This window comes from Amyelois transitella, chromosome Z, assembly GCF_032362555.1.
Source record: "Amyelois transitella isolate CPQ chromosome Z, ilAmyTran1.1, whole genome shotgun sequence".
Taxonomy (NCBI): Eukaryota; Metazoa; Arthropoda; class Insecta; order Lepidoptera; family Pyralidae; genus Amyelois; species Amyelois transitella.
In genome coordinates, this window is record NC_083535.1 from 10,020,079 (window position 1) to 10,040,513 (window position 20,435).

Genomic DNA, 20,435 nt, shown 5'->3' on the forward strand with positions numbered 1-20,435 from the left:
ATTACAATTAATTATATTAGTAATTACTTACTTTCCACCGTCATGGATGCACTAAGTTGAGCTTCACCAGCGGCGTTACGAGCTACTACTGTGTAAACACCAGTATCTTCTGATCGTACGCTCGAAATATCTAAGGCGACATAACCAAAATCGTGGTATGTCTGTATACGATTAGCAGTCTTAATTACTTTTCCATTGAAGTACCATTCAATTGACATTGTTAAATCACTCTGTGGCTCTACTCTTGCTTCAAAATGAGCACTTTGTCCTTCAACAATTTTGTTTGTGCCTTTCAAAGGTCCCAAAAACCGAGGCTTCTGGGTCACTTTGATATCTTCCTCAGCTCTTCTTATATATCTGCTGGAATCTTCAAGGTGTTGAATTTTTTCCAACCCACCAGGGTGTTGTGACTCAGCAATAATATCTTTCTTAGTAACAATTGAAAGATTTGCACTAGTCGTTGCTTGCCCAAGTGCATTATATGCTCTGCAAGTATAGTGACCTGCGTCATGAATGGTCACTGATTTGATAGTCAATGCGACATAACCGAAATTAAAGAACGTAGTTATTCTCGAACTAGCTTCAACAGGACGTCCATCCTTTAACCATTCTACTCTTAATGTTGAATCTCCTACTGGCTCCAAACGAGCCTCAAAGTGAGCGAAACCTCCTTCCTTAATATTAATTTGATCCCTTATCGGAGTTTTAAATTCTGGTCTCTGTGTACTTTCAGGAACTTCTTGATAATATTTTTGGTGTTGTTGCTGTTGATAAGCTTCTAGTTGCTCAGTCTTCTCAATGTATCGCCGCTGTTCTGGAATACCTAGATCAGCAGTCACAGTACTTCTAGCAGCTACTTTGATGGAAGCGGTACTGATAGCTTCACCTAATTTATTAACAGCCCTCACTGTGTACGAACCTGCATCTTCAGCCCGTAGGTGCAAGATGTTAAGGGAGACGTAACCGAAGTTGAAGATTGACGTGATTCGCGAGCTGGCTGTAATTGGTCTGCCATCTTTATACCATTCCACTCTCATAGTAGGATCACTGACCGGAGTCAATTGAGCCTCAAAATGGGCATTTCTTCCTTCTTGTAGCTCACCTAAGTCTTGTAACGGCCTAATAAATTGAGGCCTCTGTGAAGATTGCTCTTCGAGTGATTCTTGGTGTTGATATCTAGAATAATCTTCTAACTGCTGAATGTATTGCAAACTTTCTGGATGTTGACTAGTTCTCTCGATTGTAGCTCTCGGAGTTACTTGTAATACAGCTTTAGTCTCAGCAACTCCTGTTGCACTAACAGCTCTACATGTATATTCTCCACTATCTTGAATATTTAGACTGAGCATATCAAGAGAAATATAACCAAAACGGAATACTGAAGTAAACCTTGAACCTGCGGAAAGTATAGAGATAAATAACATTATTGTATTGCATTCTTAGCAGTTATTTAGCTATCGTACAGTAACATAAATGTTTACTTAACATAAATTTACACAGTTGAAGTAAATAAAAATTATACTTACTTGCTTCGATACTTTGACCATTCCTTAACCACTCTATCTTCATCGTTGGATCGCCGACCGGCTCTATCCTCGTCTCAAAGTGTATTTTGCCACCCTCCATTTGTGTTATACTTTTAAGTGGCACGATAAACTGTGGCGGAGGATAGACGCGGTCTTCCTCTCCTGGAGGAACGTAAGGTCTTGCTCTTTCCACATGCCTTAAATATATAACTTCTGGACCAGGTGCAATCCTAAAATGAAAGTAAATCTTATACTGAAGTAGACTGCGTGTTTTCGAAACCTGACAATTTTGTTAACAAGAGGTTCTAGTGGTGGTCACTTTATTTACCTAATTCTCCCCACTAGCAGATCCAGGTTGGACTCTTAGGGAGTGCAACCGAAACAGAATTCCATGATATGATAACTTTTATTTCTATTTTTATACCAGTAGGTATAAAAATGTGTCATCGTGTTAAATAAAAAAGGTGTACAAATCGTGTTTAATAAAATTGTGTAACCGTTTTTTGGAATTCATAAGAAAATTATACATTTTACTTACTCAGGTTCAATGATCTTCGTAGGCCGGGGTAAGTGCAGACGCTTTTGCTCGGGCGGAGGCTCTTTTGGTACTTCTACATAGAGCCTAGCCCGAGTAGCGGTGGAACCTGCGACGTTTTGAGCGGTGCACTGATACCATGCCGCATCCGACGCCTTGGCACGCGAAATATCCAACGTCGAGGCCCCACCATCGGTATTGATTCGTAACTCGGGATTGGGTATAACTTGTACGCCGTCCTTCTGCCATGTGATGCGTGGTGTCGGTGTACCCACTGCTCGCGCATTCAGCGACACCGGTTCCCCTTCACGAACGCTGATTGTACTGAAACGTTCTATGAACTTGGGCGCTACAACTTGTTCCTTTTCAATAACATTCAGTCTACACTGGAACGAAGTTTCTCCAGTCTTATTGCGGGCAACACACGTAACCACACCACTATCTCTAAGTTCGACGTTTGTAATCATAAGTGCATGATTACCTGACTCGTTTACTAATATCTTATGATTATAATCGTCTCGTATTTGTCTATCGTTAATGAACCACGTGACTTCTGGGTAAGGTCTGCCAGTGACGCGGCAATCGAATCGCGTCATTTTGCCCTCCGTGACATCGCGATCTTGGCAGACTCTTACAAATTGTGGAGCGAGAGCTTTTTCAGTAATTTCGACTCTTTCTTCTATTCCTGTTTGTTGTGAATCAATGATATACTGTGATTTATCTTGAACATATGTTTCTTGTGGTGATTCTACAGCGAGGTAAGCAGAAGTAACAATGCATCCATTAGGGTTTTCAGCTAACAATGTATAATGACCGGAATCAGACTTTTGTGTGTTTCTTACCCTAAGTGTCGTTTGATTGTGAGTCGTAACGATTTCGTGTTTATTCGAATTAACTATTCTCTGCCCATTTTTAAACCATGTCACCCGCGGTCTGGGGTTGCCCGACAGCTGCACTTGGAACTGTGCATCAGCACCCTCCTGAAGTTTGGAGTTTCGAGGTTTCTGTGCAATCTTTGGTGGAGCTACAGCACCCAGAGACCTGTCGATTTCTGTGCTCACTTGAATATCAGTCTCACCAAAATACCTCTTTGTGATAGATTCTCTGAATGAAACTTCTCGCAGGAGTCTGTATTCAAAAGTATCTACTTTGAAATCTTCTGTGGAAGAGTAATCATTTCCATTTGTGTAGGCAACTTTCTGTGTTTGTCGGGACTGTTCTGTACTATACCCCTGTGTACCGTAGGATTTATGTTCCACACTTTCGCTAACGTGTCGGTAGCTTTGTTGCTGTGATGCCTGGTGTGCCGGTACGGGGACGCCCTCAGGTTGTATATAAACTGAGCAAATAGCTTCCCCATACTGATTGCGGGCTGTACATGTATATTCACCCTCATCACCAGGTCCTATCTGTTTGATCAACAACGACACGTCACCTGTTTGTTCATTATAACTCATACTGTACTTATTGCATTCTACCAACGGTGCCTTCTTTCTTGTCCATGATACTACGGGTGTTGGGTTTCCTCTCAGTTTTCCTTCGAATTTAGCATTGCCACCTTGTGCGAACCTCGCATTTTTGAATATTTGTTCAAAGATCGGCGGTGACGGGTCACCGGGCCTCCCCAGGGTGATAGGCAAACGATCACCAGCCGAGCTCTCCACTGTAACAATAATAAATAATTCGTTTACATTTTATTCAATCTTTGTTTTACTATATTTAAGAGTTGACATGTCAAGAGGATTTCTGGAAAATACCATATGAATGGAAATTGATAAATTTTGGGCGGACGGAGCCATGATTGTCTAGTATTTTAAATAAGAACAGATGCCAAGCTTATGTGTGATAGTATGGGCTATATTTTTAACTAGCTTTAAAAAGTAGCCTATGTTACACCTGACGGTTTGATTATAAAATATCATCAACATCGGTTAAATAATAACAAATTAATTTAATAACCACTGGAGCTACTTAAATTTATTTGTTACAAGATTATTTACAATGTTAGTATGGATTTTTAAAGTATACCTTTTGATGATTATTTACAATTCGCTAATTGCTATGAAGAATCTCACCCTCGCATTCGCATAACATCTAACTTATTTTTGTAAAAATTTCATAAATCAGATTTCATTGGATATGGTAATCGCCAATTTTTCCTGTTCAATATCGTTAAACTACTTATATACTTACTTATGTACCTCTTATATACTTTCATTAATTAATTATTAACTTCAAATTGTTTAATAAAATTGAATTTGTCTTGTGTTCTTGAAGGAGTATTTGTGATTATGTTTAAGTAAGCGTTGCAGGAAGGACACCCCGGGATCTGAACCATGGAACCGGAATCCGTGCTGGCATTCCAGCGCGCTGCGTGAGTCACGGCTAGCTGGCACGCGCGCTCTCTTGCGCGGCTATTTCAGTACCTCTTGGGATCTTGTTTCGGTGCCCATTTTTAACTCACAATACCTCATTCATAACATCAATACTCCTACATCGTATAATATTTTTATACAACGTTGATTGTGTAATGCCGAAGAAATGTAGAAATACTTATTAGAAAGATTTTTACGAAATAAGAACGTGGGGAAAATCAAAGACCAACAAGGCCGGTTGTAAGGTCGGTTTTTAAGTAGATTCATTCAGACTTCATTTGCCTAATAAAAACTACCTATGATTTTAATTAATAAAATGTTTTAATTTTCATCTTTAACTTATCCGCTTTGAAAAACAAAATTATTATTTATATCATGTCTTCAGTTTTCCTAAATACCTTTACTTTGCACGTACACAAAATATTTCATGATTCGGATCTGCGATACTCGATCGTAGAAACGCAAGAAACATATGTACATGGGTGGTAACTGGTTTTGTGGACATTAGCTACTGTCGTAAATTACCACTAAATATTATTGGTAATACTTAATTGTGTTTATTTTACTTCTAGGTAAATATTTTGATTTCTGAAAATAATGCTGATTTCTACCTTCATTTTTCAAATTTTAAGAATTGATTTTAAAAATAACTCGATATAGCAATTAAAATAAAACCTGTTATGATTATAAACGTTATGATCACGTTAAGAATATTTGTTTACAAGTCTAAATTTCTAGGTCAAGGTCATGCTTTAAGCACTATAAATCAATCTTTTCAGAAACCATAATTTATTAAGTACATTGGTACTTATTTTTTTTAAACCTATAGAATGTTCTTTTTTGCAAATATTTTTTCAATAAAAAAAGGATAATTTAAAATAATAATAAGGTATTATTAGTATTAGGTATATTTAATATAGAGAAATAAATCTTTATGTATTTGAAATGTTTGGCTACGTAGATATCCTATCACAATGTGCGTTTACATGAGGCATTAGATATAAGAGTTTGGCAGACGACCAAATTCAAACAGACACTGGGTCATACGGCATGCTTATATTACGAAACACCTCTGCAGATCCTTATTTGTGGATTATGCAACACCTCTTTTTAATAATTTCTAACCAAATAATAGAAGGCATTCGTGTATTTAATTGGTTTGTTAACGAGCGTGTTGCTAGTAAATGCAGCTAACAGAAAAATATGGTCAATTTAAACTGTCCAATGCGTTTTGCCCAATTCATTACATTGCTTTAAAAATATATAAGGTTTAAAAAAATATGTAATAAAGTGCCAGACATCTAAAGAATTAAATTATTCTATTATTTTACTGTTTTATCATATGTATTGATTGATACCTGGCATAACTGATTATGATTAAAAACTTTGGTTTCTATTTTGAATACTTCTCGTTTGTAGAATGGATGAAATAATAACGCAAGTAAACCAACATAGGTGTAAAACCGCAGACAATAATGTGCCAACGTCACCGCATATTGGAAACGCACGGTTTGTTATCATGGACATTTATTATATACACAAATAATAACCACAGGCGGCATTACTCCCGTAAACGTGTTTATACTGCTTATTTATCTACAGTTCAATGGGCGTAACAAATAAAACTTTGCTATAACTGTACTTGATATTTTGAGCAGATAATATAATTATCGCGAAATTCATTGTTTATTTTTTTAAATTGAAATAACTTTCCTTTGCAAAAAATGGGTTTGATTGATAACTTGCACCACTGACATTTCTTTATTTTGCTTTATTTTGCTCGTGATCTTCCTGCTAAAAGGCGCCTGATTCGCATTGGCACAGTTGTAGCAAGTTTTTGAACATCCCACCAGAAAAAGGAAAGTATATAGCCGGTTAATTGTATATAATCTAAAAAGATTTCTGCCTATTCGTATAAAATACGTTATATGAGGCATTATAAGTTTAATGGAACATCGAGCATGCCAAGCCACGGGCGCGCCTGACCCACTAGCGCCATATGGTCAGTGCCCCTCTATGAATCACGTAGCTGTACTGTATTAACAATACAGCCTTCGAGCCACACACGGCGAACCAGACAACTAGTTTGGGAATATATAACTGGTTTTAAAAAACGTATTCAAAAAAATCCTGAAACCGTAATCTTATTCTAATACTTAAACATAACATAAAATCACGCCTCTTTCCCGGAGGGGTAGGCAGAGACTACCTCTTTCTAATACTTAACTTCTTCCTAATCCTAATATTGAAATCGTAGACATTATGATAAAAATACAATTATATATTAAAAATAGTTGTGGTAATTTTCCATTTACCCGGAAAAAAGCACCCTTATAGTTTCTTATCGTCCATTTTTGTAAAATGTATGGTGGTGTATGCAGCGAAAAAAAATATAGGTACTCCTTATATGATTCAATAAAAAGTTTACCGAAATGTATTTTGGACAAAATCAATCAATTAGTGTACATCATCGGTTCATAATATCGTCCTCGAAATTAGCACTGTTCATCCATAAACGTTCAATAATTTATTAATAATTATTCACTCTCTTTTCCAGGTACACATTATGTCCTTTCTTCGGGTCTGCACATGGAGTGGCCACAACATTGTATGTAATAAGGGTTTTAAGACTGTGTGAATTGATCAGAGACTGTAATTGATTTACTGTGCTGCTAAATAATAAAGAACTTTCTTTCTCTTTAACGTACATACTTACTTACAGGGTAAACCTCAAGGTTAGAGCTTACAAAAGAAAAGAATAAAGGCCACGTTTATCTCAAACATTTAATAAACTAATGGTTTTCTAGTTTTCTCAAACGGCTCTTCAGTTTGCCTGATACCGAATTATCATGTTGTTGTCTGACGTTGGATAATGATCAAATCATTCACTCACGATTGTTTGTAGTGTGATGTGTGAGGGTATGACGCGATCCAACCTAATCTACAAGTTTACGTTTCATCCATGTTGATGCATCACATGCCTAGTTTATCATTTTTCAGTCATTTATATTTACTAAAATTGGTCTCACTTTTAATAAAATACAAAAAGGTTTTAAAAACAAACTACCAGACTACATAAAGAAGAAATACATTTTTGAACCGTTTTTAGTTTAAAATTACTTTATACTATTGTCAATTTGTCTAGTAACATAAGGTTAAACATATTAAAATGCCCATTAATCAATATTTACTTTTTTTATTTTTTCAAATTACTGCTCCAAACTGATTGAAAGTAAGCTGTGTTTTGATCGACACAGATAATAAATAATATCAGAAAATAAAATCGTTTTGCAAAACTATTCTTTCCGCCATTAGCTTCAAGTTAAAAAAAATAAACTTTCTACTTAGATACACCCACCCAAAGTGATATTTATCTTCAGAAGTCAAATAAATCCCGACAGTACATAGTTATCTTTTGATGCCTGCCAGTAATCATTTAATTATGCCGCGAAACCACCGGTGCGTTAACATAAGGCACGGTGGACGCACACAGGGAAGTACTTTCTTACGCTTGTATAATCTCTCATAAAGTTTTCTCATTCAATTCTTACAAGAGTAGCAATCTAAGGATTTATAACAATATCATCGACTAAAATAGTTGAATCAATACTTGATCTTTTATCGTTAGTCGATTTGCAGTTGTTAAAAGTATTAAAGTGGAAGAATTTATAGTATAAAAGACTTGAGTAAGTTGATTCGTATCCAGTAGAGGTTGTCGATTATTAAAATGTCAAGGAAAGTGATGTCGAAGATGAAATAAATTACAAAAACCAGACCTCACAGTTAAGAATATTATGATATTTGTGGACAAATTAACCTTTTTAAATAGCTTACTGTTCATGTTATCTTAAGTGGCGATCGGGTTTTTATCGTTTATAATTGACGCTCGCTCGCCGCTGAAGAAATGGGAAACGGTCTCGAGGCAATATATTTGTTTTTTTTTCGCCTGCCTTGGCCAACTCGCTACCGATATAATTATCGGTATTATAATCATCAACCGTTAACGACTGATCCAATTTCATGATACAAGCTATATTTACAGCAAACCTCTGATTACCGATGCGCTTGTTACAAATTCAAAAATTTAATTGTACTAATTAGATATCGACGATGCTAACTTACATTTTTTTGTGGTTTTCTGTCGAAATTTGATAGTGATGCAAAATACGATCGTTTAATAATTCTTTTTGCAAGTTTCATTTTATGCTTTAGTGTGTAGTCCGCAGCTCCACCGGCGCGTTGGTGGTCGCTTTTCGCGTAACCTATGGAACGTACAATTATACAAGCCTATATTGGATTTATAGTTAATTTTATAGTATCCTATCCCCTTTTCTCAATAGAAATATAATAGATATAGAATAGATCAATATCTATATACTAATAACATAACTTCTTTTCTCTTAACCGATTTCGACGAACAAAGTTTTGCCGTACTAGCGTAGGCGGGTATCCTGCATTTTGTTTGCTACGTAACGGAAATAAAGGCTGCAGCGAATACGGTAGCTCCTCACGCGGTCCTTCCGTGAAACTCCAACACATCTGTAGGCAACCTTCTTTATATACGCCATAACAACGGTTGCCATGATGTTGTTTGATAGAAAGATGTCAAAATAATTTTTATGGTTAGATGTTCTTAATTTTATGTTAAAAAATATAGTTATTTTTAACTGATTATTTTCTCCTCTTTTCCCCTTCTATCTTCTGTAGGAATTAAATAACTTTATAACTATACTTCCTACACATCCAACGCAGCATATTTATTTCCTAGACACGCAGGATTTGCTCGTGTTGCTTCAGCACTTGCCACGTCACGATGCCATACCACAGGCCAGGCCTAATAATGGATTTATACACCTATCATTTTAGTCTAACCGGCTTTCTGGGGTCACAGACGGCCCAAACCGCTGTTATGCGGAATTTCACGTCGCAATCGATGCCCCCAGATGCATGGAACACAGATCCAAGTATTTAAAATGATATGTACGTTTGACCAGGTTATCCCCTATCGTCTTCGCCACATTAAGCTTCAGACCGCCGTTTTACGCGATCGATGTTATATTTATTGACGATGTAAAAGTTTGTTACTGTGTTTGTCGGTCCGTCTTTCACATCAAAACCACTGAACCACTGAAACTGCTAAGTACGGTAAGGGACCTTTCACGCGGGCGAATCTGTGGACGAAAGCTAGTTTCAACATATCTTAATTAAACTTAGATCGTTTGTATAATCTCAACTAGAAATATTTCTTTTGTAGGTTTAATCACCGTATTGTGTTATGTTATTGGCAGATGAGAAGTATAAACGTACTCAAATGGTGCTGTCAGGGGCAGCATTTTGATACAAAGCACTCGACAACCGCTGCGGACCGCCCGCTGTTTGCGCTTCAATGAAGATCAACTAAACTATGATAAATAGCGTTTTATTATTTAATATGTTTAGTTGCGTTAAATATCTATATTTTCAGTAATTTCACCTAATTGTCCATTTTTTTAGGTAATGAAATAAAGGTAAAAGAAAAAGTAATTCATTATGGCATTGTTTTCATAGCGAATAAACAGGTATGTGTAAAAATTCAATTTTTACAAAACAGATATATACCTACATACTTGCAAAACAAAATCATGCCTTTTCTCCGCTCTCTTCATCTTTCCACTTGGTATTGGCATAGCTCTTTTGTTTTATCCATATTCATCATGTAACTTCATCGATCATGGACAACGAGCCGAATTGATCAAAGAGGTATCTGTTCATCTAGGCCATCCCCTTCCACCGTTCCCATTCACATTCTCCTTAAACATTTGTTTAGTCATCCTATCTTAACCTACTGCAACGTGCTTTATCCACTTATCTGTTCGTACTTTACGGCCACTTTTGTATACCTAGCTAATTTGTATAACAAAATTTCCAAAAATCTGTCGGTAGCCAAAAAAAAATTTGTGATACAATAAAAAAAAATATGCATGAAAATGGTAGTTACAAACTCTTCGCGCAAGTATAGTAGCCACTTTTTAGAAAAAAGCATTTAATATACATATAATGTACAGATATTTTAAGGCAATGGGTAAATATCACGCACGCGTGACACTTATGTATGTTGTGCGTGAAATAACTCATTCAAGATGCATCAATAGAGAAACTGATTTCTACGCACGAGAATTGCGAAACCAAGATGCCTTTTGAGTAGTGTTTTTACTGTTGGACATCTTGAATTTAAACCAATCGGAATAATTATTTCGTTGATTTAAAAATAAACTGTAATTTCGTTGTAATAAACTCTGCATTTACACATACAGGCTGTTGACAGTTTTTTTGATATCTTTATTTATTCACCACATTCGTTTGTTTGCCACGTTCAGCTATTTGGCTTTTTGACAGTATTTGATAGAATTGAGATTCAAATAGTGACATGTTGCTTGCCTATCGCTTAAAAAAACCCAAGTTTATAAAGCAATCCCTTAGTCGCCTTTTACGACATCCGTGGGAAAGAGATGGGGTAGTTCTATTCTTTTTTCTATTGGTGCCGGGAACCACACGGCACTTTCAGCTTTATTAAGGGAATTTTTTCTTTGAGACATGTCAGTACCTACTTATTAAGATGAAGTCTCGGACCATCCTTCCGGAAGAGAGACGTAACTTTATGTAGATGTATTACCGGATCTAAAACCCTACGATGTAATGAATGGAATTATTTCGTAGAACATGACACATTCAAACAAGCATAAACCTCACCTGATTTAAATCTGTTACCGCACCCTTATTGCGGTGAAATTAAAATATTTTAAGAGATTATCCCATAGTTATGCTGTTATGTAATAGTTAAGTCTGTATTCATTGTTATCGTGTGAACGCAATTGTGGAGCGTGCCTAGCTGCCGATTGTAGTCACGATCTCTAAATGTTGACATTCCAAAAGGTGCTTTCGATTAAGTAGGTCCATGTTTAGAGTTTCAATGTAATGGTGTTCGGTTAATTTTTTGCTCTTTATGGAGTATTGTCTTATAAACACAATGTTTATTTTGAATTTAAGTACGCAATATGAGTAATTAGGGAAACAGAATGTGTTTGTGAAAACTTTTGTGAAATTAAAAATTAAATGTGTTACTATTCCAACTGGTTGCAAAGTTAAAGCTAGAATCTTTTTTATGATCAACAGTCGTTTTCGAAAGTTATGTTCGTTATCGATATTGAAACGTAAAAAACCAAAATTTCGTCAATATTTCCGAAGATTACCAAATGAACGTTTCGCTAATTGCTTCGCCAACACGAAATCCGATATAACTTTTTATCATCAGTGCAATCATGCAAATTACTGATCCGAACTGTAAATGTATTTATAACATACGAGTCAATAAATACAATAATTGTAAATATTTTGTAGATTTACATACAAACACATAATCACGTCTTCATCCCTAAAGGGATACCCAGAGTCTCGAAAAGACTGAAAGGCCATATTCAACGCTATGGCTTCATGATGAAATTAATAATGGGGGAGGGAGAACATAATTTTGAACATCTTTAAGTAAATTTAATGTAGCGCACATTAACTACTCTAAGTAGTTGAAATAATCGTTATCTTGTTGAACATTTTTATCACAACATCATACATTACTAGGTTTTTGAAAATACCAGTCCCGCTCATATATGCAGTGGTAAATGTTTCTCAGCTGGGGTCTGATACTAATTATACCCGCCGTCGTGATCCGACAGACAACGCTTGGCTGGGGGCACCAGCAACTTGTACCGGTCCACAAAACAAAAAGACGATGTTTTGCTGAGTGTAAAGTTGCCACATGCACATACCGCATGGGAACAGGGGAAAGTAGTCATTCTTGCATTTTTAACGACGCGGTTGTATTTTTAAGATAAAGGCTGGTAAAAGTAACTTCGCTATAAACGTCAATAAAATACATAGGGTTGTACCTTTATACACATATTTCTTGGCCAATATTTACAAACAAACTTATAATCACGTCTTTATTCTTAACGGGGTAGACAGAACCAACTACTTGGTAATCAGCTTAGCGTTTCGATTATATCTTTTTCATAAAACTCATTCATTAGGCATAGAACAATGGCAATAACGAATTAACTAAACATATGACCGCAACATTTCTGATGCTCGAAATCGACGCTAATGAATGATTCAGCATTAAACTAGAACTTGCTGGATAATTTCACTTCGTTCCAGTGCGGCCGAAAGCCTTAACTTGCGCTTTCATTGTGAAACTTTATTGGCATGACCAGGCGCGACCGCGCATGATGACAGCGATATAGCAGTTTTAACCTTTGTGTGTGGCGTCGACAACCATGAAATCTCGGTGGGTGAGCAGTGACCGAGTCTGCAGATTAGGTTGTTATATTTTTCTTGTTAGAGATAAGCCGAGGGCAGGCACCGCGACGTGCTACAGTTAGTGTTACGTTTTAATGAGCGCCGCTCCAGCTACGCGCCAGACGGAACCGCGAGAGATGACCGACCATAGCTAGCTGTTTTGTCGGCCGATGCCCAAGACGACGTAATTTCAATAGATCTATCTAGTTCTCTAGGAAAGTTACTTGTAAAAGCAGATGATCAGATGATTACGTAGCTTAATATAAAATCAGCAACAGTAGGTAATATTTGCTAGTATTTTACATGCTTCATTTAAAAAGTAGTTTTAAGTGACCCTAACGTACGCACTACATTACACTCAATGACTACTGTTTATGCAAAAAGTGAATGTGGTACGTAAACAAGTATTATACAGTTTCTATTCCGCGCCGATCGCGAAGAAAGAGTGAAAACGCATCCAATGTCATTTCGCGTGCGTTTTTCACGTTGCATAGTATAATTACGCTATTATTGTGCAGTTCTCAGTCTAACATAAAAATAGAAAACCATCAATTAAGCCGATGATGCGCAAAAAGCCGCCCCGTCTTGTATTACCTAAGCTCTGTTATATCAATGTCATTGATTTCCATTTCCTCGTTCATAGCGTTTATTCCTTTAATTGATTTATTCGATTTTCTTTATTATTTTCGTTCATTTTAATAATAATATTTTGCAGACATTTTCCATAATACTGCACTGCAATAAGAAAATATAGATAATAATAAGAAATAGTGTAAGTATTATTAAATACTTATAAAAGAAATAACGAATAAAAATAAGTTCCCCAATGAGAAAATAACGAATTTTAATGTCCATGTTTGTTTTAGGTCAGTCATTAAACAACCTGATTAGGTACATATTATTACTTTATTATTACAGTACGACTTTTTTCGAGTATTCAAAAATATCTACTTACTTCGACTATATTGACAAGAATTAAGATTATGGCTTAAGTACATTTTGATGGCTTACACTTTTTAGTATTGTAGACTCTATTTAAAAAATAAGATATCAGAATCATTATGTTCTTTATTTTGTTATAGAAAAGAAGATAATTGTAGAAGCGCTTATTAATTGGGTCAGAATTATCCTAACTTACAAAGATCTAAAACAAATTTGTCCAATTGGCATTGGAATTTCCATGAGTCATAGTATTCGTTCTGTATTTTAGTAGTATAGTTTATACAACTGCTTGGCTCTGCCTTAGTGTTCATTGTTTTGACTTTAACTGAAATATTTTTTATTAAATAGCAATTGAAAGCATTTTAAATCTAATAACTTCAATAAAATTTTAAATATATCAATTTATGTTAAATTTATTAACAATTCTATGTAGACAAAATTTTTATTCGAAAGGTTTTAGTCACTTTGTAAGCTATAGAATTGAGAAAGCCAAGTGCGATTGAATTTAAATTGAGGTTTAAAATGTAAAGATCATTGAACCTGTAGTTTAATTAAACAATAATATAATGAGCATAAAGGCCAAGTTAAATTATATATTTTTGATAATTACTAATATATCAGATCGTATGAGGAACTCATTCAGAACTTTTTGATCAAGATCTAAAAGCCAATTTTTATTAACGTGTTCTTGTTTATCGTCATATTTTTTTTCTATATTAGTGAAGTCGCTCAAATGTGATGTTTCGGGTCTGATGCGTTTTGCTTATCAATTAGCGGTTATCGCCTTTCGTGAGATTGCTCTTGCATACCGCCACAGAACACCGCTGTACGTGGCTTCACCGTACTCTTGGCTTTGTGCGATCATAGAGTCAAATTGTTTGATCAATTCATATTTTTTCTTTAAATATATATTTATTAATTATTTAAAATATTATTGTCTGTTGAAGTCAATAAACGTTTTTTCTTCTTGTTTGCTATTACAAAAGTATAAATGGTGGTCACAAGATCTTAACGTTGACCCAGTTGCGCTTATTGGAAATTTATAAAAATAAATCCTTAAATGGGCACATATTCGTTCGACAACCATATAGGGATTCATGTTTGCGCCTTATAAGTAAACATGTTGTCAATGTGTGAGTTCGCGCTGCAACCTCAATGGGGAGGCCAAGAGTACTCGCTCGACACCGTCCATTTAGGATATTCCATAAAAAGCATCGGCGGCCAAGCGCCAAACGCAACCTCAACTTTTTATTATGAAAGTAGCGAGTTTACTCGTACCCGATGTTTATGTCAGTGAAATTTCGCCTCTAATTTTTGAAAACGCCGAGCGGAGACAGTGAGATCATTTCTCAAATTGTAAGAAGAAAAATAAGCGTGAAAAATGTGCGAATGGTAGCAAGAGCGCATTCCTGAAATCCGGCCGGGCGGCGGCAGGCGGCAGACCCGGCGCCCACGCGAGCCCGAGAATAGCCCCGCTATCTCGCTCGCCGAGGAAAAGCGCTATGCACAAATAGAGTTACGCACCAGGAAAGTATAGGAAACCAAAGACACTCGCAGGCGGCTCGTCGCGCGGGCAGCCTCGCCGAAGCTACCGACTACATCACTAACATGCGCTGAAGGGGTTGTTTAATGACGGTGACCTACCTTAAATCAAAATCATTCGCTTTGCTAAACTATTTGAATTTGAAAATACAATGAATATGAAATGGAATGGATAAACATATATATATAAATAAGTGAACACCGACCTTGTTGCTGTGTGAGCATCTGCCGGGTGTAGTGGTGTTCGGTGCGCTGCACGCGCTCCTGCTGCTGCACGAGCTGCTCGCGCCGCTCGGAGCGCTGCTCAGAACGTTGCTCAGAACGCTGCTCGGAGCGCTGCTCCGACCACCTCGACTGCTTCTCCATCACGCCGCAACCGGCAGCACAACGCACAAAAAAAACTGTCACTCGACGTTACTGGTCCTTATATAAACGTCGTAACGGCGTTCGCCTAATAAGTAATAAATACGCCACTGCGAAAAACTTATACTAGTCCACGGGTTCATTTAGCAGAAGTCAAGTCATTATAACCCAAGTCTAACAACCAAGACGTCGGTCGATTGCGAATAGTTAGCGGATAGTGCGCAGCTGAAGGATCGCGCACTGCGCCGGCGGCGATCGCTGCGGCGGGGGGCGCCACGACCGAAATACGCAGGTTATTTCGAGACGAGCGCACTCCCGCGCGCCCTCCTCCAGCGCTGCTCTCCGCGCGCGCTTCAATCCGCGCAACCTCTCCTCGTCCCGCTTATTTTGCATGCCTCCTATCTCTATCTTCATGTTCTGCAGGACTCATACTACGTAATGCCAAGTATTCCACTCATTACACTTTATCTGCAATCAATCATATCAATGTTGAACACTGCGGTAAAGATGATTAGGAATCTTAAATAATCTACATTTCGAATTAGAATCTAAATTTGAAATTGGTACACGGCAATTGAAATGTGAGTGACGGCAAATGGAATGGATGCGAAATGGATATTTGCGTACAAAATGAACGGTATCGAACCAAATGAAATGCGGTAGACCTATCGGAACTTCAATTATCGGATGATGCTCTGTGGTTTAGTGACATTTGAACACAAACGTAAACTACGATTCATGTTTAGCATGGCAGGAGGCGCCAGTTAATCTAAATGAAATATTGAAATAAAAAACAAGAAAGTAAGAAAGTTTCTTACACAATGCTATGTCACTTAGCGTGCCGCCGAGGTCTTAAGAATATAAGTCGTCACAATTATCCCAGACCTAATCAAACGTTGTAGTAGCATACCACGACGGAAAGTTATACAGGCTATTGCAACATATGTATGTGTTAGTTCTTTATTTTTTCTTTATACTCAGAAATATAATGCTGAAATGATTGAAGATTCAAAAAGATTTATTATATTCATCAAGGCACATAAACAAATAAGGCTTAGACACTTAGATGGCCGAGCTCAACCGCATTGAAACGGAAATTAAAGGGTTGGGATCCGGGAAAAAGGAAAATATGAACTATGATTGACGCGAGCCGTGATTATATTTCTGCAGTTTTTTTCAACTATACCTATAGTACATGCGTCTACTATAAAATTAGGTCATATGGAATCGGATAAAAGGGCTCTTTTGTTATATTTTTTCTGCACAGACTTTACACAACTACCTACAAGAAATAGTACATAGTATGAAAAAGAAATAAATCCGAGAAATAAGGTAAGTAACCACATTATTTATAATTAAGTTTATAGCTACATACACAAATTATACCATAAGTTATAAGTACCTACCTACTCTATTTTTATTTCAAGGTATTAATGAGCCCGAGTGTGACAGAATAGTACTGCTAATAGTTAATTCCAGACAATATGTGGCTGTATGAATAATTTTGTTGTTATTCTATGTATATGTATGTGGCGTATGGGTAATGAATGTAGTGGCATACTGAAAATAATGATGAAGAAACTTGTATTTCGCAGAAATCCCTTCAGAAATTGTTGCGGCAAGTAAAAGAACTAGTGGTACTAGCATTAAAGAAGTTATAAGTTAAACGAAAAAGAATGTCCCTATGCTTTTTGATCAAGTAGAAATGGAACAAAACTTCTGCTATACTTTTTTTAAATACATTGAATTTTTACTTAAAGAAAATCATCTCATGATTGCTAATACTTGCATAGCTGCAACATATTATGATAATTTATTGCATTCAATATCAATCACGCGCAGATCAGATTTCGTAGCTGCATGCTTAAAAATTCCAAACATTACATTCTAACTACTAACGATAGATGTGGAGATTTTACAGCTAGTCCACTTTCCGCCACGTGCAGTTGATGCCAAATGAGAAAATACTTCAGAGATTACTCTTTCTGTAAAGCCTGTACCAGTATCATACCTTACCTGTCCTTGTCACCATTTTAAACACTAGCAATTTACGCTCGCTTTTCGCGTAACCTGTGATAACTACAACTATCTTATCCAGACCTTTAATAAGCTTATTGTTAAATCTATAGTACCACATTCGCGTGCCAATTCGATAAAGACTGAAGTATGTTTTTGTCTTTATTGAATAGAAAAAAGTTAAAGTAAATTTTAAATTGACCATTACTTCTTTTTACTCGAAACAAAGTTTAGACAACGCTCCTTTAAATTATTAAACCACTTGTAAACCGTTCAAATCCGTTAAGTAGTTTCAAAGTTATAACTTACCAGCAGACAGACAGTCAAAGCTAACAAACTGTTTTTGGAAAAATCTTTAATGCACATTTTGGTTTTATACTCGTTCTTATACTATCTTATTATATGTATTGATAGGGAGGAATTCTGCATATACAACAACGTCAGGACACTTGATGTGTAACCATGATCCGATAGGGATAAGGACTCGTCGAGAAATGAGACAGGAGTCGCTTTGTGTAAAACCTGAATTACCTAATCTAGGATCGTGTTCAAAAGCGCACCCCGAAAACCTCTACAGAGGGGTGAGGATGTAATCAAGACTTATATCAGGAACTTTGCAGGTTGTGAATTAGATTTGTCATAAGTTTTAAAATAGGTGTTAGTTAACACTTTCGTGACTCCTAATATCTTCGGATTGTTTGAAATATGTACTTCTCCACATCTTTAAGGCGTCGTGCCGTGTGGTTCCCGGCACCAATTCAAAAAAGAATAGCACCACTCCATTTCTTTCCCATGGATGTCGTAAAAGGCGACTAAGGGATAGGCTTACAAACTTGGGGTTCTTTTTTAGGCGATGAGCTAGCAACCTGTCTCTATTTGAATGTCAATTCTATCATTAAGCCAAATAGCTGAACGTGGCAATTCAGTTTTTTCAAGACTGTTGGCTCTGTCTACCCCGCAAGGGATATAGACGTAACCATATGTATGTATGTTAAGGCGTCAATAAGAAAAGATAAAGTTGTCCATTCAGTCAAAAACCATATAAATAACCATGTTTATCTTATCATTAGAAATCTGAAAATTTATTTCATTCCTTCTGTTAATAGAGTCGAATTTCGATGATTCTGATTAATTATGTGTTACAGAAGTAAAACCTATTGCTTAAGCTTGAATTGTTGTTTGCGCCGTGCCATCAGATTATATTATTCCTGTTCCGAAGGTATTTCAGAATGTGAACACACGTTTTCCGATAACCCGGAGCAAACAGTTCAAAGCCGGCAATCAAATGCCGGCTGCCTGGTCACACTGATCCAAATCGAATATTGCGGCCGCCTGGGCTGATTGAATAGAGTATCAATTATTGTTGCTTATTGGGTATAACGAAAAGTTATTACAAAATATAGTATCGTTGAGTCCCATAAACGCAAGTTCTGAACTTTTTCGGGGCAAGCTATAGCTCATCGTCTATGTAATTTTTCCCGTATAAATTTATTTATCCACTAGAGGCCGCCCGCGACTTCGTCCGCATGGAAACCCTATCAATCCCGCGGGAACTCTGGGATAAAAAGTAGCCTATGTGTTATTCTGGGTCTTCAGCTACCTACATACCAAATTTCATGGTAATCGGTTCAGTAGTTTTTGCGTGAAAGAGTAACAAACATCCATACATCCATACAAACTTTCGCCTTTATAATAGTAGTAGGATACTTCCATTCTTATATTTTGCCGTAGGGATTCCGGCACTTTAGAATAGGACCACTCCATGTCTTTCCCATGGATGTCGTAAAAGGCGACTGAGGGATAGGCTAATAAACTTGGGATTCTTCTTTTAGTCGATAGGCTAGCAACCTGTCACTATTTGAAGCTCAATTCCATCATTGAACCATACAGTTGAGCGTGGCCTTCTAGTCTTTTTAAGACTGTTGGCTCGGACGAACCCGTAAGGGATGAAGACGTGATCATGTGTGTGTGTAGTACATAGATATAAAAAAAGACCTAGAATTGCTGAATATAGAAAAAAACGGTAAGTTGTAATATAAAAGTTTCAGTAAAAGTAGTTTTTGTACTGATAGCTGTGATTATTCTAACAAAAATTGTACTTTGTAGTATATAGGTACACACCACAAGTCCTCCTCCCTTATGGATTAAACTTAATCATTGTTATTTAAATCATTGTTACACCAAAGAAATTAATTATCTGTTTATTGATACAAGATAACAGATATTATATCAAATTGGCTTCTACCTGCAATTCCGCCCGCGCGACTTTAGCGCCACCTAGGTACATAAGAATGCAGGTCTTTCGCAAATCCCACGGGAACTATAGTTTTCACCGAGATGAAAGGTACCATATGTCCTTCTTAATTATATGGACGCGAAATTTCAAAAGGATTAGTTCAAAAATAATTCGTAAGGAAGTAACAAACAAATTTACTTTCGCATTTAATATATTAAATATATAATATATTAAGTACCTAGTTGGGATGGGCATGGGCAGACTCTGTCGCACTGCAATCTTTTCCCGGCAACCAAAGTGTGTAAGAGAGTGATGAAGATTCAAGCGACAATCATCTGACAGAAGGGCAAATATCGTCGGCGCCATAAGCATGACTCAGTATGTAACCCTTTTTCAACAAATGCCCTTCATATTTACTTATACAAACAGATCCAAAAATATCACCGCGTCAACGCGTGAAATATACTTGTTGCAATTGATTCATCGCTCGGTCACTGTAGAAAACGAAATTATTCCTATAAGTAAGTGTGGAATCATCTCTGACGCATATTTTGCAGTTATTTTAAGCC

General features: G+C 36.7%; 1 protein-coding gene and 1 long non-coding RNA gene across 9 annotated transcripts in view; one reads left to right on the forward strand and one right to left on the reverse strand.

Annotated features, from left to right (window-relative positions):
• LOC132903951 (uncharacterized) overlaps positions 1-7,306 on the forward strand; it is a 107,280-nt gene extending 99,974 nt beyond the window's left edge. The window contains exon 3 of the long non-coding RNA XR_009657535.1: positions 6,994-7,306. This is a non-coding gene — a long non-coding RNA (uncharacterized LOC132903951). The remainder of the gene's footprint in view (positions 1-6,993) is intronic.
• The window catches only part of LOC106133798 (titin), a 114,326-nt gene extending 98,506 nt beyond the window's left edge, over positions 1-15,820 (reverse strand). For all 8 annotated transcript variants that reach the window (XM_060953659.1, XM_060953663.1, XM_060953662.1 and 5 more), the window contains exons 1-4: positions 15,458-15,820; positions 2,065-3,724; positions 1,527-1,756; positions 32-1,396 (exon numbers count right to left, since the gene is read on the reverse strand). In XM_060953659.1, coding sequence (XP_060809642.1) covers positions 32-1,396; positions 1,527-1,756; positions 2,065-3,724; positions 15,458-15,617 — 3,415 coding nt within the window. In that variant the 5' untranslated portion in view covers positions 15,618-15,820. The remainder of the gene's footprint in view (positions 1-31; positions 1,397-1,526; positions 1,757-2,064; positions 3,725-15,457) is intronic.
• Between the last annotated feature and the right edge of the window lie 4,615 nt (positions 15,821-20,435).